Here is a 13,942-nt window from a genome sequence, read left to right on the forward strand (position 1 = left end):
GCTACACAATAAAGGTTTGTTTTGTTCGAAAAAGTCCCTCTTATATCCCAAAAACGGTTTTGTTGGCGCGTTTTGTTCAGTAATCCACTGGCTCAAAGGTGGTCAAAACATGCAGACGAAAACATACTAATAGTACCGATAAAGTTTGTCGAACATGTCAAACGATGTTTATAATTAATCCTCAGGTTGTCAATTGTCTAAATAATTGATAATATTTCAACCGCACAATACGTATTCAATAGAAAGGAAAATAATGAAGGGTGCTGTAACGGCTTTCCTCCTGGAAAGAAGGAGAGGACCAAAATGCAGCGCGGTTATTGTTCAACATGTTTAATCAGACGATAAACAGTGAACATTAACAAACAACAAAATAACAAACGTGAAAGCCGAGAGAGTCCTATCTGGTGCAGAACACAAACATAGAGACAGGAAACAATCACCCACAAAATCCCAACACCAAACAAGCCTCCTATATATGATTCTCAATCAGGGACAACGATTACCAGCTGCCTCTGATTGAGAACCATATTAGGCTGGACACAAACAGACAAACTAGACACAAAACATAGAATTCCCACCCAGCTCACGTCCTGACCAACACTAAACAAGCAAAACACATAATAACTCTGGTCAGGACGTTACAGTACCCCCCTCCTGAGGTGCGGACTCCGAACGCACCCCTACAACTCAAGAGGAGGGTCTGGGTGGGCATCTGTCCGCGGTGGCGGCTCCGGCGCAGGACGAGGACACCACTCCACCACTGTCTTTGTCCCCCTCCTTAGCGTCCTTTGAGTGGCGACCCTCGCCCACGACCTTGGACTAAGAATCCTCCCCAAGGCCCCCACATGATTTAGGAGGTAGCTCAGGACAGAGAGGTAGCTCAGGACAGAGAGGTAGCTCAGGACAGAGAGGTAGCTCAGGACAGAGAGGTAGCTCAGGACAGAGGGGCAGCTCCGGACTAATGGCAGCTCCGGACTGAGTGGCAGCTCCGGACTGAGTGGCAGCTCCGGACTGAGTGGCAGCTCCGGACTGAGTGGCAGCTCATGACTGGAGGGCAGCTCATGACTGGAGGGCAGCTCATGACTGGAGGGCAGCTCATGACTGGAGGGCAGCTCATGACTGGAGGGCAGCTCATGACTGGAGGGCAGCTCATGACTGGAGGGCAGCTCATGACTGGAGGGCAGCTCATGACTGGAGGGCAGCTCATGACTGGAGGGCAGCTCCTGACTGGCTGGCGGCTCTGGCGGCTCCTGACTGGCTGGCGGCTCTGGCGGCTCCTGACTGGCTGGCGGCTCTGGCGGCTCCTGACTGGCTGGCGGCTCTGGAGGCTCCTGACTGGCTGGCGGCTCTGGCGGCTCCTGACTGGCTGGCGGCTCTGGCGGCTCCTGACTGGCTGGCGGCTCTGGCGGCTCCTGACTGGCTGGCGGCTCTGGCGGCTCCTGACTGGCTGGCGGCTCTGGCGGCTCCTGACTGGCTGGCGGCTCTGGCGGCTCCTGACTGGCTGGCGGCTCTGGCGGCTCCTGACTGGTTGGCGGCTCTGGCGGCTCCTGACTGGCTGGCGGCTCTGGCGGCTCCTGACTGGCTGGCGGCTCTGGCGGCTCCTGACTGACGGACGGCTCTAGCGGCTCCTGACTGACGGACGGCTCTAATGGCTCGGGACAGACGGGCGGCTCTGAAGGCTCGTGGCAGACGGATGGCTCAGATGGCGCTGGGCAGACGGATGGCTCAGATGGCGCTGGGCAGACGGATGGCTCAGATGGCGCTGGGCAGACGGATGGCTCAGATGGCGCTGGGCAGACGGATGGCTCAGATGGCGCTGGGCAGACGGATGGCTCAGACGGCGCTGGGCAGACGGATGGCTCAGACGGCGCTGGGCAGACGGATGGCTCAGATGGCGCTGGGCAGACGGATGGCTCAGACGGCGCTGGGCAGACGAGCAGTGCAGGCGGCGTTAGGCAAGCAGGCAGTACAGACTGTGCTGGGCAGACGAGCAGTGCAGGCGGCGTTGGGCAAACGGCCGACTCTGACCTGCTGAGGCGCACAGTAGGCCTGGTGAGTGGTGCCGGAACTGGTGGTACTGGACTGGAAACACGCACCTTAAGGCTAGTGCGGGGAGCAGGAACAGGGCACACTGGTTTCTCAAAGCGCACTATAGGCCTGGTGCGTGGTGCCGGAACTGGTGGTACCGGACTGAGGGCACGCACCTCCGGGCGAGTGCGGGGAGAAGGAACAGTGCGTACAGGGCTCTGGAGACGCACAGGAGGCTTGATGCGTGGTGCCGGAACTGGAGGCACTGGGCTGGAGACACGCACCACAGGGAGAGCGCGTGGAGGAGGAACAGGGCTCTGGAGACGCACTGGAAGCCTGGTGCGTGGTGTCGGCACTGATGGTACTGGGCTGGGGCCACGCACCATAAGGCGAGTGCGGGGTGCTGGAACTGGAGGTACTGGGCTGGGGCGGGAAGGTGGCGCCGGATATACCGTACCGTGCAGGCGTACTGGCTCCCTTGAGCACTGAGCCTGCCCAACCTTACCTGGTTGCATGCTCCCCGTAGCCCGACCAATGCGGGGAGGTGGAATAACCCGCACTGGGCTGTGTAGGCGAACCGGGGACACCATGCGTAAGGCTGGTACACCGGCCCGAGGAGACGTACTGGAGGCCAGATATGTTGAGCCGGCTTCATGGCACTTGGCTCAATGCTCATTCTAGCCCGCCCAGTGCGGGGAGGTGGAATAACCCGCACCGGGCTATGCACACGTACAGGAGACACCGTGCGCTCTTCCGCATAACACAGTGTCTGCCCGTACTCCCGCTCTCCACGGTAAGCATGGTTTCCAGCCACTCTGCCTTGCAAGCGCCTCATAATGCCGCCTCTCCGCTTTTGATGCCTCCAGCTCCGCTTTGGGGCGGTGACACTCCTCTGGCTCTGCCCAGGGTTCTTCTCCATCTAGAATCTCCTCCCATGTCCATTCCTCCTTGTACCACTGCTGCTGTTGCTGCTGCCCGTTGCCACGCTGCTTGGTCCGGGTTTGGTGGGTGATTCTGTAACGGCTTTCCTCCTGGAAAGAAGGAGAGGACCAAAATGCAGCGCGGTTATTGTTCAACATGTTTAATCAGACGATAAACAGTGAACATTAACAAACAACAAAATAACAAACGTGAAAGCCGAGACAGTCCTATCTGGTGCAGAACACAAACACAGAGACAGGAAACAATCACCCACAAAATCCCAACACCAAACAAGCCTCCTATATATGATTCTCAATCAGGGAAAACGATTACCAGCTGCCTCTGATTGAGAACCATATTAGGGTGGACACAGAAACAGACAAACTAGACACACAACATAGAATTCCCACCCAGCTCACGTCCTGACCAACACTAAACAAGCAAAACACATAATAACTCTGGTCAGGACGTTACAGGTGCACAAACAGTCACGGGTGCAAACCAGCACTGCATGCTTCCCTAGTCCCCTCACAGAAAGGTCTCATTCTTCCTCATTTTTCAGAAAACAAGCCTGAAACAATGTCTAAAGACTGTTGACATCTAGTGGAAGCCATAGGAACTGCAATCAAAAGAATCACACTTCCTGGATGGATTTTTGCCTGCCAAATCAGTTCTGTTATACTCACATACATTATTTTAACAGTTTTGGAAACTTTAGAATGTTTTCTATCCAAATCTACCAATTATATGCATATCCTAGCTTCGGAGGCAGAGTAACAAGCAGTTTACTTTGGGCAAGTCATTCACCCGAATTTCCGAATACTGCCCCGTAACTAAAAAGTTTGAATGGGAAACATTGAAATGTCTTGGAATGTCCTAGTCAAAGCCCAGACCTCAATCCAATTGAGAATCTGTGGTATGACTTAAAGTTTGCCGTACACCAGCGGAACCCATCCAACTTGAAGGAGCTGGAGCAGTTTGGCCTTGAATAATGGGCAAAATTCCCAGTGGCTAGATGTGCCAAGCTTATAGAAACATACCCCAAGAGACTTGCAGCTGTAATTGCTGCAAAAGGTGGCTCTGCAGAGTATTGAGTTTGGGGGGTGAATAGTTATGCTGTCACGCCCTGACCGTAGAGAGCTTTTTATTTCTCTATTTTGGTTTGGTCAGGGTGTGATATGGGTGGGCATTCTATGTTCCTTTTTCTATGTTTTGTATTTCTTTGTTTTGGCCGGGTATGGTTCTCAATCAGGGACAGCTGTCTATCGTTGACTCTGATTGGGAACCATACTTGGGTAGCTTTTTCCCACCTATGCTTTGTGGGTAGTTGTTTTCACACAAATATTTTTTGGGGGGGGGTACACGGGGAGAATGGTGGAGTCAGGCGATAGACCTGAGCCAACTCCCCGTGCTTACCGGAAGCAGCGTGGTACTGGTCAGGCAACGTGTTATGCGGTAAAGCGCACGGTGTCTCCAGTGCGCGCTCATAGTCCGGAGCGCTATATGCCAGCCCCCCGCAAGTGCCATGCGAGAGTGGGCATCCAGCCATGGGGGATTGTGGAAGCTCAGTGCGATTGGTCTCCGGTGCGCCGTTTCGGCCCAGGGTATCCTGCGCCGGCCCTGCGTACTGTGTCTCCGGGGCGCTGGGACTGCTCAGTTCATCCTATGCCTGCGCTCCACCCGTGCCGGGCTAAAGTGGGCATTCAGCCTGGAGGAGTGGTGCCAAGGCTGCGCACCAGAGCTCCAGTGCTCTCCCACAGCCCTGTTCATCCGGTGCCTCCTCTACGCACCAGGCCTCCTGTAGGTCTCCCCAGTCCGGGGCCTGCTACGAGGGTCCCCAGTCCGGGGTCGGCACCAGAGCCGCCACCGCGGAGAAATGCCCACCCAGACCCTCCCCTATAGGTTCAGGTTTTGCGGTCGGAGTCCGCACCTTTGAGTGGGGTACTGTCACGCCCTGACCGTAGAGAGCTTTTTATGTCTCTATTTTGGTTTGTTCAGGGTGTGATTTGGGTGGGCATTATATGTTCATTTTTCTATGTTTTGTATTTCTTTGTTTTGGCCGGGTATGGTTCTCAATCAGGGACAGCTGTCTATCGTTGTCTCTGATTGGGAACCATACTTGGGTAGCTTTTTCCCACCTATGCTTTGTGGGTAGTTGTTTTCTGTATGGTTTTAGTTACCTTACAGAACTGTTCGTTTCTCGCTTTGTTATTTTTGTTCCAGTGTTCAGATTTAAATAAATATCATGAACATGTACCACGCTGCGCTTTGGTTCACTCCTTCTTCATCAGACGAGCGTTACATATGCACGCTCAAGTTTTCTGTTTTTCTTGTCTTATTTGTTTCACAAGAAAACATATTTTGCATCTTCAAAGTGGTAGGCATGTTGTGTAAATCAAATGATACAACCCCCCCAAAAATCTATTTTAATTCCAGGTTGTAAGGCAACAAAATATGAAAAATGCCAAGGGGGTGAATACTTTCGCAATCCACTGTATATTTTTATAAGGCTGAAACATAACAAAATGTGGAAAAAGTCAAGGGATCTGAATATTTTCCGAATGCACTATATCTACCTCTTTCACTCCAGTATCCCTGCACATTGTGAATATGGACCTTACCCTGTATATAGCTTCTTACTTTCTCGTGTTCTTATTTCTACTTGTGTGTTTTGATATTTATTACTGCTGCTGTCTCAGTCTGTCTACTCTCTCTTTCTCTCTCTCTCTCCTTCTCTCTTTCTCTCTCTCTCTCTCTCCTTATCTTTCTCTCTCTCTCTCTCCTTCTCTCTCTCTCTACAGTACGTCTCTCTCTCTATCTACGTTACCTCTCTCTTTCTAAATTTCTCTTAATCTTTCTCTCTATCGTTCTCTCTCTCTCTTTCTCTCACTCTCTATCTACGTTACCTCTCTTTTCTAAATTTCTCTTAATCTTTCTCTCTCCCTTTCTCTCACTCTCTCTCTCTCTCTCTTGCTGCATTGCACAAATAATGACAATGCCAATTAGCATATGCAGTTGCCCTGTTGCTCACTTCCAAACCATTTCGGGACACACTGAAAAAAAGCCCAATACAATGCCAGAAGTTGAAAATGAACTAGTCTAGCTTAATCTATCTATTTGTTTTTGTCTGTAAGGTTTCTTTCACCTGAGAGTCCCTGAGTCCTCTGCGGTGGGTTTTGCTGTGGGAAGGATCAAAGCTCATGACTTGGACATCGGGAAGAACGCAGAAGTAGAGTACAACGTCGTACCGGGGGACGGAGACAACATGTTTGACATCATCACCAGTGAACACAATCAGGAAGGAATCATCATTCTCAAAAGGGTAAGCGTCTTCATCAGTCACGTGGTATCTGGATGCACTTTAAATTGGAGTACGGGCTCATACAGTAGTAATGGCTGGAACGGAATGATTGGAACAATGTCACACACACAATTGTCCATATTGATACCGTTCCATTCATTCCATTCCTGCTATTATTACGAGCTGTCCTCCCCTCACCAGCCTACACTGCTTCAGTTGCATAAGCTTTTTAGTATCAGTCCTCTAGGGCAGGGGTCTCCAACCCTGTTCGTGGAGAGCTACCATCCTGTAGGTTTTCGCTCCAACCCCAGTTGTAACTAACCTGGTTAAGCGTATCAATCTGCTAATTATTAGAATCAGATGTGCTAGATAAGGGTTGGAGTGAAAATCTACAGGACGATAGCTCTCCAGGAGGAGGGTTGGAGAGCCCTGCTCTAGGGGATTGGCTATACAGTCTACCCACATAATGCTTTTATTAGGACATTGTTAAGGAAAATATAATGGATTAAGGATCTCATGTGTTTTCATGAGTTCAGCAATACTGCTGACTAGTCATTTCAAGCTTTGTAGAAATGGTAGAAGGTGTTTGGCTAAGAAGTTCATATAGTACTATTATTGTTAAGTTGTTGCTGGGAATTAAATCTAAAACGTAGATTAGTCCCATTAGTCTGTATTGGTAAATGGAACCTATATGACTAGCTTGTTTTTTTAATTTTTTTACAGGCATATGTGTAGCCTGTTCTGTCTGAAATGGCACCATAATCCTTATATAGTACACACATTTTAACCAGAGCCCTATGGGCCCTGATTAAAAATAGTGTATTCTATAGGGGATATGGTGCCGTTTGGGAAACAGACTCACAGATTCATGTTTATAGTATTTGCTGGTAGTTTATTGCTTTGGTGTTGTCCATTACTGTAAGGACAGTTGCTCTGAGATGAAATCTTAAGTGCCACATCTATAAATATTCCCAACCTGCCATGGAAAGATTCATTTAAAATGACATATGGTCACTTTGCAAAATGGATAAATATGCTCGATGCATGTTGACCTGCCAGAATAGGCAAATACCTTTTGGATACTGAACCTGATTTTACTTTTGTACACATTGACTAGGCTTATATTAGCCCCCGTCAAAACAAACAAGAACTTGCCTAGAGCCATCAATTTCTGCACATGTTCCCACTTCCCACTCACACTGACTCACATGCATTCCCTACGCACAGTACTCTTGAGTTCCCCTCAGGCAAGTTTTAGGTGGTGGTGTTTGAGGCAGTTAAAAACCCCAGTAGTGATTTTAAATGCTATATGTTGGCAGCACGGTGAGAAGTATAACGCGGGAAACAGAATAAAACTGCCAGAGAAAACATAACTTTGCATAATTACAACGCCGACATGTTCGAGGATATCTTCAAAATGCAAAGGAGGAAAAGATGAATGTCAGAAGTAGACATTGGCCTGAGTTCCAAATGGCACTCTATTCCGTACACGTCTCACTACTTTTGAGCAGAGCCCTATGGGGAATAGGGTGTCACATAGGGATGAATCCATTACTTTTCAAGATAGTCTCGGCTGTTGGATATTAATGGCTCAGATAGATTATTTAGGTTTTTTCCTGGAAAAACGGTTTCCCTCCCTTGATTAAAAAAGATGTATGATGCATGAACGAGCAAAAGAGAGAATAATTACATAAATCTTCTACCTTTGTGTCAGAGTTAAATATAACAAGATTTGTCAACGCCACCCAACCAGGTGCTTTCAAGAACTAAAATGTGCAGTTGCTCCGTTTTCAGGCAAAGCTCTTATGTGAGCACTGTGCATATTCACAGAAGCTCTCTTGTTGTAGTATTTCAGAGGCATTTCCCTTGTAGCACAATAGTGGTTGTTTATGTATACATTTGAAAATGCACCTTTTGAGGCTAATAGTTTGAAGGACAATATATCCAAAAAGTTGTGTTCAAAACGTATTAGTGTGGAAAATACAGATTTTTGAATCAAGTTCAAAAGCATAAAAGTAGCTAAACCGGTGCAGACATGACAAAATGGTATCATTAATTGGTTCTTCTGTTCTGTTTCTGTGCCTTTTCAGGGGATGTATGAAAAAGTGACTGAATATGATACTTTGGGGAATCACACATTCTTCAATTGTTTCTCTAGTAGAAAAAAAAAATGTCCATCCTCCCACATAAACAAATGTACGTGTACTCCTTTTATCCTTAGAACTATGCAGGAACATTTGGCTGAAGAGAATACATATTTGGATTCTGTGCCATGTGCTTGACTGCGCGTATGTTTGTGTGCTTGTATGTATGTACGTTTGTGTGTGTTTATACATATGATCTGCTTACGAGTGGATCATAGCTATAGATCATAAAATCTGACCTTCTCCAGTTGTGAACAATGGATTAGAAAAGAAGACAGGCCCAGATTATGATGTAAATGAGGACATGTATTTGTTTACATTGTAAATACTGCAGATGGATGGGCCAGGGATGCCTTTCAATCCTTTCGCTCCTTTATTGTTTTTTACCTCCTGTGTTTGATATGTCGCCATCACAACAATGGAACAGTGTGATGTATTCCCCTCGCTGGGAGGTGACTGCACAAAGCCTTTGTCCATGGGGAAGATCTTTGAGCCACTCACATTGGATCCCCCCACGGTGTAGTTTTCTAAACAACATGTTCTTCGACCCATGTCTAGTACGCAGTGGGGTATGAGTAGATGGGTGTGAAAAGGGAAAAGGTAGGAGGTTGGAGATGGAGTCATTATGAGTTCTTGACCATGTTCTCAGAATGCTGAGCCGCCTACAGACAGTCTTAGAATGGATCGCTGCCCGTCTCTAGAGTGGTGTGTGCAAACAGGCCCCAATTTGAATTTCTTCCTCTCTCTCCCTCTCTTTCTTGCTCTCTCTCTGTCTTTCTCTCTATCTACTCCCTCTCTCTTTCTCTCTCTATCCCTCTCTCTTTCCTCTCTCCTCGCCCCTGCGTTGAGCATCAGTGGTGAGCGGGGGAGAGGGCAGGGGGAAGCAGCAGCAGCTCTGCACACAGTTTGGCAGACCCCTACTCAGGTTTGTTGAATGATAAGAGGATCAGGCATGGTAATGGCTTCAGGGGATAATCATCTGGTGCCTAGTCTGCCCATACAGAAACATGCAGAGCGAGGCTTGGAGGGATGGGGACGTACACATTTGGGGTTAGTCATCCCCTTTGCAGAAGAAAAGATTACCAGAGACAATAGACAGAGGTCACTGTAGAGGAAACCTAAGTCCTACCAAGGGAGGCATGCACACGCACATGCTGAGAGACACACACACTTGCCTGAATATGCATGAGCACAATCACACACACATGCAGTGACACGCGCACACACACACATACAAACAAAGTTACACCCAAACTGAGAATGAACAACAGAGGGAGATAACTAATTGCCCATACAATAGATCCTGGGCTTGTGCTTGTAAGAGGCTTTTAGTCAGAATAAATGTGTTTGTGGTGCATTTGTCTGTTTGTGTGTATATTCGCTTCCTCTAGTCTTCCTTTAAAAAATGACTGGGCTGCTGATATGTACTAAGCCTAAAGTAATGATATTGTTTAGTGGCAAAATGTTTGGCATAACCCTTGTTGGCTCCTGTCCAGGGGATCCATTTAAATACTGTATAGGATTCATTTTGTCTCTCATTTAGAAAGACTCTTTATCCTGCGTGCCAACCAGAAGTACAGCATGATGAGATGAATACCAAGCTAGTAAAGCTCAACAGTATTCACCACCTTGGCATTTTTCCTATTTTGTTGACTTACAACCTGGAATTAAAATAGATTTTTTGGGGGTTTGTATCATTTGATTTACACAACATACCTACTACTTTGAAGATTCAAAATATGTTTTATTGTGAAACAAACAAGAAATAAGACAGAAAACTGAACTTGAGTGTGCATAACTATTCACCCCCCCAAAGTCAATACTTTGTAGAGCCACCGTTTGCATGAATAACAGCTGCAAGTCTCTTGGGGTATGTCACTATAAGCTTGGCACATCAAGCTACTGGGATTTTTTCCCATTCTTCAAGGCAAAACATCTCCAGCTTCTTCAATTTGGATGGGTTCCGCTGTTGTACAACAATCTTTAAGTCATATCACATATTCTCAATTGGATTGAGGTCTGGGCTTTGACGAGGCCATTCCAAGACATTTAAATGTTTCCCCTTAAACCACTTGAGTGTTGCTTTAACAGTATGCTTAGGGTCATTGTCCTGCTGGAACGTGAACCTCCGTCCCAGTCTCAAATCTCAGGAAGACTGAAACAGGTTTCCCTCAAGAATTTCCCTGTATTTAGTGCCATCCATCGTTCCTTCAATTCTGACCAATTTCCCAGTCCCTGCTGATGAAAAACATCCCCACAGCATAATGCTGCCACCACCATGCTTCACTGTGAGAATGCTGTTCTCGGGGTAATGAGAGGTGTTGGGTTTGCGCCAGACATAGCGGTTTCCTTGTTGGCCAAAAAGCAACATTTTAGTCTCATCTGACCAGAGTAACTTCTTCCATATGTTTGGGGAGGCTGCCACATACCTTTTGGCGAACACCAAACGTGTTTACTAATTTTTTCTTTAAGCAATGGCTTTTTTTCTGGCCACTATTCCGTAAAGCCCAGCTCTGGGGAGTGTACAGCTTAAAGTGGTCTTTTGGACAGAGCTTTGCAGCTCCTTCAGAGACCAAAGAGATGTTTGTTCTCCTTGATGCCTCGCTGATTAATGCCCTTCTTGCCTGGTCTGTGAGTTGTGGTGGGCGGCCCTCTCTTGGCAGGCTTGTTGTTATGCCATTTTCTTTCCATTTTGTAATAATCATGGATTTAATCATGCTCTTTTGGATGTTCAAAGTTTCTGATATTTTTTTATAACCCAACCCTGATCTGTACTTCTCCACAACTTTGTCAATGACCTGTTTGGAGAGCTGCTTGGTTGTCATGGTGCCGCTTGCTTGGTGGTGCCCCTTGCTTAGTGTTGTTGCAGACTCTGGGGCCTTTCAAAACAGGTGTATATATACTGTGATCATGTGACATATCATGTGAGACTTAGATTGAACACAGGTGGACTTTATTTAACTAATTTATGTAACTTCTGAAGGTAGTTGGTTGCACCAGATCTTATTTCGGGGCTTGATATCAAAGGGGGTGTAGTGAATACATATAGACGCACCACTTTCACGTTTTTTTAAAAATATTTAATTATTTTAATTTCACTTCACCAATTTGGACTATTTTGTGTATGTCCATTACGTGAAATCCAAATAAAATTCCATTTAAATTACAGGTTGTAATGCAGTAAAATAGGAAAAACGCCAATGGGGATGAATACTTTTGCAAGGCACTGTATGTGATTTATATTCGGAGCAGATAAATTCGGTACAGTGTCCATGGTCACAAAAAATGTGAGGTGCTAGTTTATCTCCTTTAATATTATCAGACATTCAAAATGTACAATATAACAATAGCATTACAGCACCAAAGAGAGATGCATTTAGCTACAATGCAATAAAAAAAGGAACAAAATGCAAAATGAACAGTCAAACAGCAGTATTGAAGGACAAACTGAAATTATTCCTCCCCAACTTTCCTCTCTAACAATTTTACTTTTCAAAGTCAGAACCATTGTCAGTATTCAGCTAGTCTAGTGGACCTTTTCATCCCGGTCTGTAGTCATCAATGTAACACTTAATTTTGCCGAAGCCAGACACTGTCAGCAGTCTCATTTCTCTATCACAAATGCCATTAGTGGGCTGTGTGAACATTAAATCATCGGAGAGCCTCTAAACCATTACCGCTTCTTTGGTCCTGATGAGTTATTACTGGGCTCTGAAAAAGGTAATGGTCAGATGATGTTTGAGGAGAGCTAAGTGCAAAGACAGCTGCAATGTCTTCAGTGGAGGAGTGAAAAGTTTGAGGCTGGATTTCTGCTTGTCAAACAAAAGCTGAAGTAAGTGGAAGTATTAGATATAAGTGGACACAGTGCCACCCATTGGGCACTTAGGAATCAATGGATTCCAGTGAGCGTTTCAATATTTATTCAATGAAGATTAAAGTCCTTTGAAAGTACAAAACGAACTAAACCCCAAAGTTATGAAAATCTAATTTACATTTATTCTGTTCATTTGAATGCAGTCTTCCTGTCTGGATACAGTGCAACACTATTAGATAGAGCACATGCCGTGCTGAAACGGAGAGAACAGTCTTACAACAAACGGCTGTGGTTTGAGCTGGATATTATACTAGGAGGTTAGTGGAGTTATTTTGGGCCCTGGTGTGCAAGGCACCCATGGAGGAAGAGGAGGAGGAAGGCAAAGAAGATGCCACAGATCAGCAGGATTAACAGGTGGCCCAACGCAGACAAACACCTTCATCACGCTTTGAAAGTGTGTATGTATGTGTGTGTGTGTGTGTGTGTGTACACGTGTGTGTTTATGGTGTTTTAGTTTTTTGTATCAAAGAGAGGGAAAAGAAAGTCAAATAGAGAGAGAGGGGTATATAGAAATAATTCTATGACAAAAGAGAGAGGAAGCGAAAGAGATTGAAAAAGGTAAATAAAGAGGACTAAGAGCCACTCAGGATGGAGTTGTGGTTTGTCTCTAGTGGCCTGGAGGCATGTGGATGTGGGGGTGTAATAGATTAGAGCTGTGTGCCAGGGTTCATCTCGGGGCTAAACCCTGTCCTATTAGAGTGCCAGGTATGTAGTGTGAGGAGTCACTCCACTACTATAGGCTCAGCTCGCTGCAGTGTGGACAGCTAGGCAGAACTTCTTTTAGGCTACTAGCTGGCTTGCAGGTCTCTCAGACCAGCACCACAAGTCTGCGTCCCAAACGGCACACTGTTCCTGATACAACACACTACTTTTGACCAGAGCCCTATGGGTCGTGGTCAATAGTAGTGTACTATAAAGGGAGTCAGTCTCAGACCGACACTAAATCACTGTGAGAGAGCGGTGTGGGGGGCAGAGCAGTGAGAGAGCCAAGGACACTGAACAGTGTGACTGACGGAGGACAATAAAGTGAGCATCCTCTTCTCTATCTCCGCAGTGAGGCCACCAAAGTCACTGCGGCACTCTCCCGGGACGTAGATGATGCTGATGGTCCCCTCATTGTGTTCCATGCTCAATTGACCGGTGATGTCATGGGGGGGGTGGAGGCCTAATGCTAGTTGGACATCCCCATGATGGGTAGAACTTTGTCGAGCTGTCAGTCAATCAATGGCTGAGATGACCCTGTGAAAATCAGCCCCATACTGTGGCTCCAAACAGAGCTATTGGACCGGCCCTCAACCACTGAGCTATTTACTATACACAATGGCTTCACTGATCTGCAGTCAGAAAATACCCTACTTCTTTTGCCTTCCTCTGTTGTTGTTTATGAAAATCACTACAATGCATGTGAGTGGAATCAAAAAATGTTTTGTGATGTGTTGACTGCCCTGCTTGGCTTTGACTTGCTCTCATCGGGATGACGTCATGTGAAGAAGACAAGGGAAGTTAATGATTCATGAGTGACAATGTACAAAAATAATACTAAATGGGATTTATGACTCAGCCTCTAATGAAATATTTATCAGGAAGGATTGATCTATTTCAAACCTGCTTTCATCTTCCGGCTTGTTTTGTTGTTTGTTTGTCTGGTTGTTATACTTGCATTTAGCTAGCATA

The 13,942-nt window shown here is 46.4% G+C and overlaps 1 protein-coding gene across 1 annotated transcript in view; it reads left to right on the forward strand.

Moving 5' to 3' along the window:
* Positions 1–13,942, forward strand: part of LOC139532050 (cadherin-12-like) — a 187,354-nt gene that overhangs the window by 128,195 nt on the left and 45,217 nt on the right. Inside the window, exon 6 of the mRNA XM_071329161.1 lies at positions 6,084–6,271. Within this exon, the coding sequence (XP_071185262.1) occupies positions 6,084–6,271 (188 nt within the window). The remainder of the gene's footprint in view (positions 1–6,083; positions 6,272–13,942) is intronic.

Source organism: Salvelinus alpinus, chromosome 10 (assembly GCF_045679555.1).
Source record: "Salvelinus alpinus chromosome 10, SLU_Salpinus.1, whole genome shotgun sequence".
NCBI classification, from domain to species: Eukaryota; Metazoa; Chordata; class Actinopteri; order Salmoniformes; family Salmonidae; genus Salvelinus; species Salvelinus alpinus.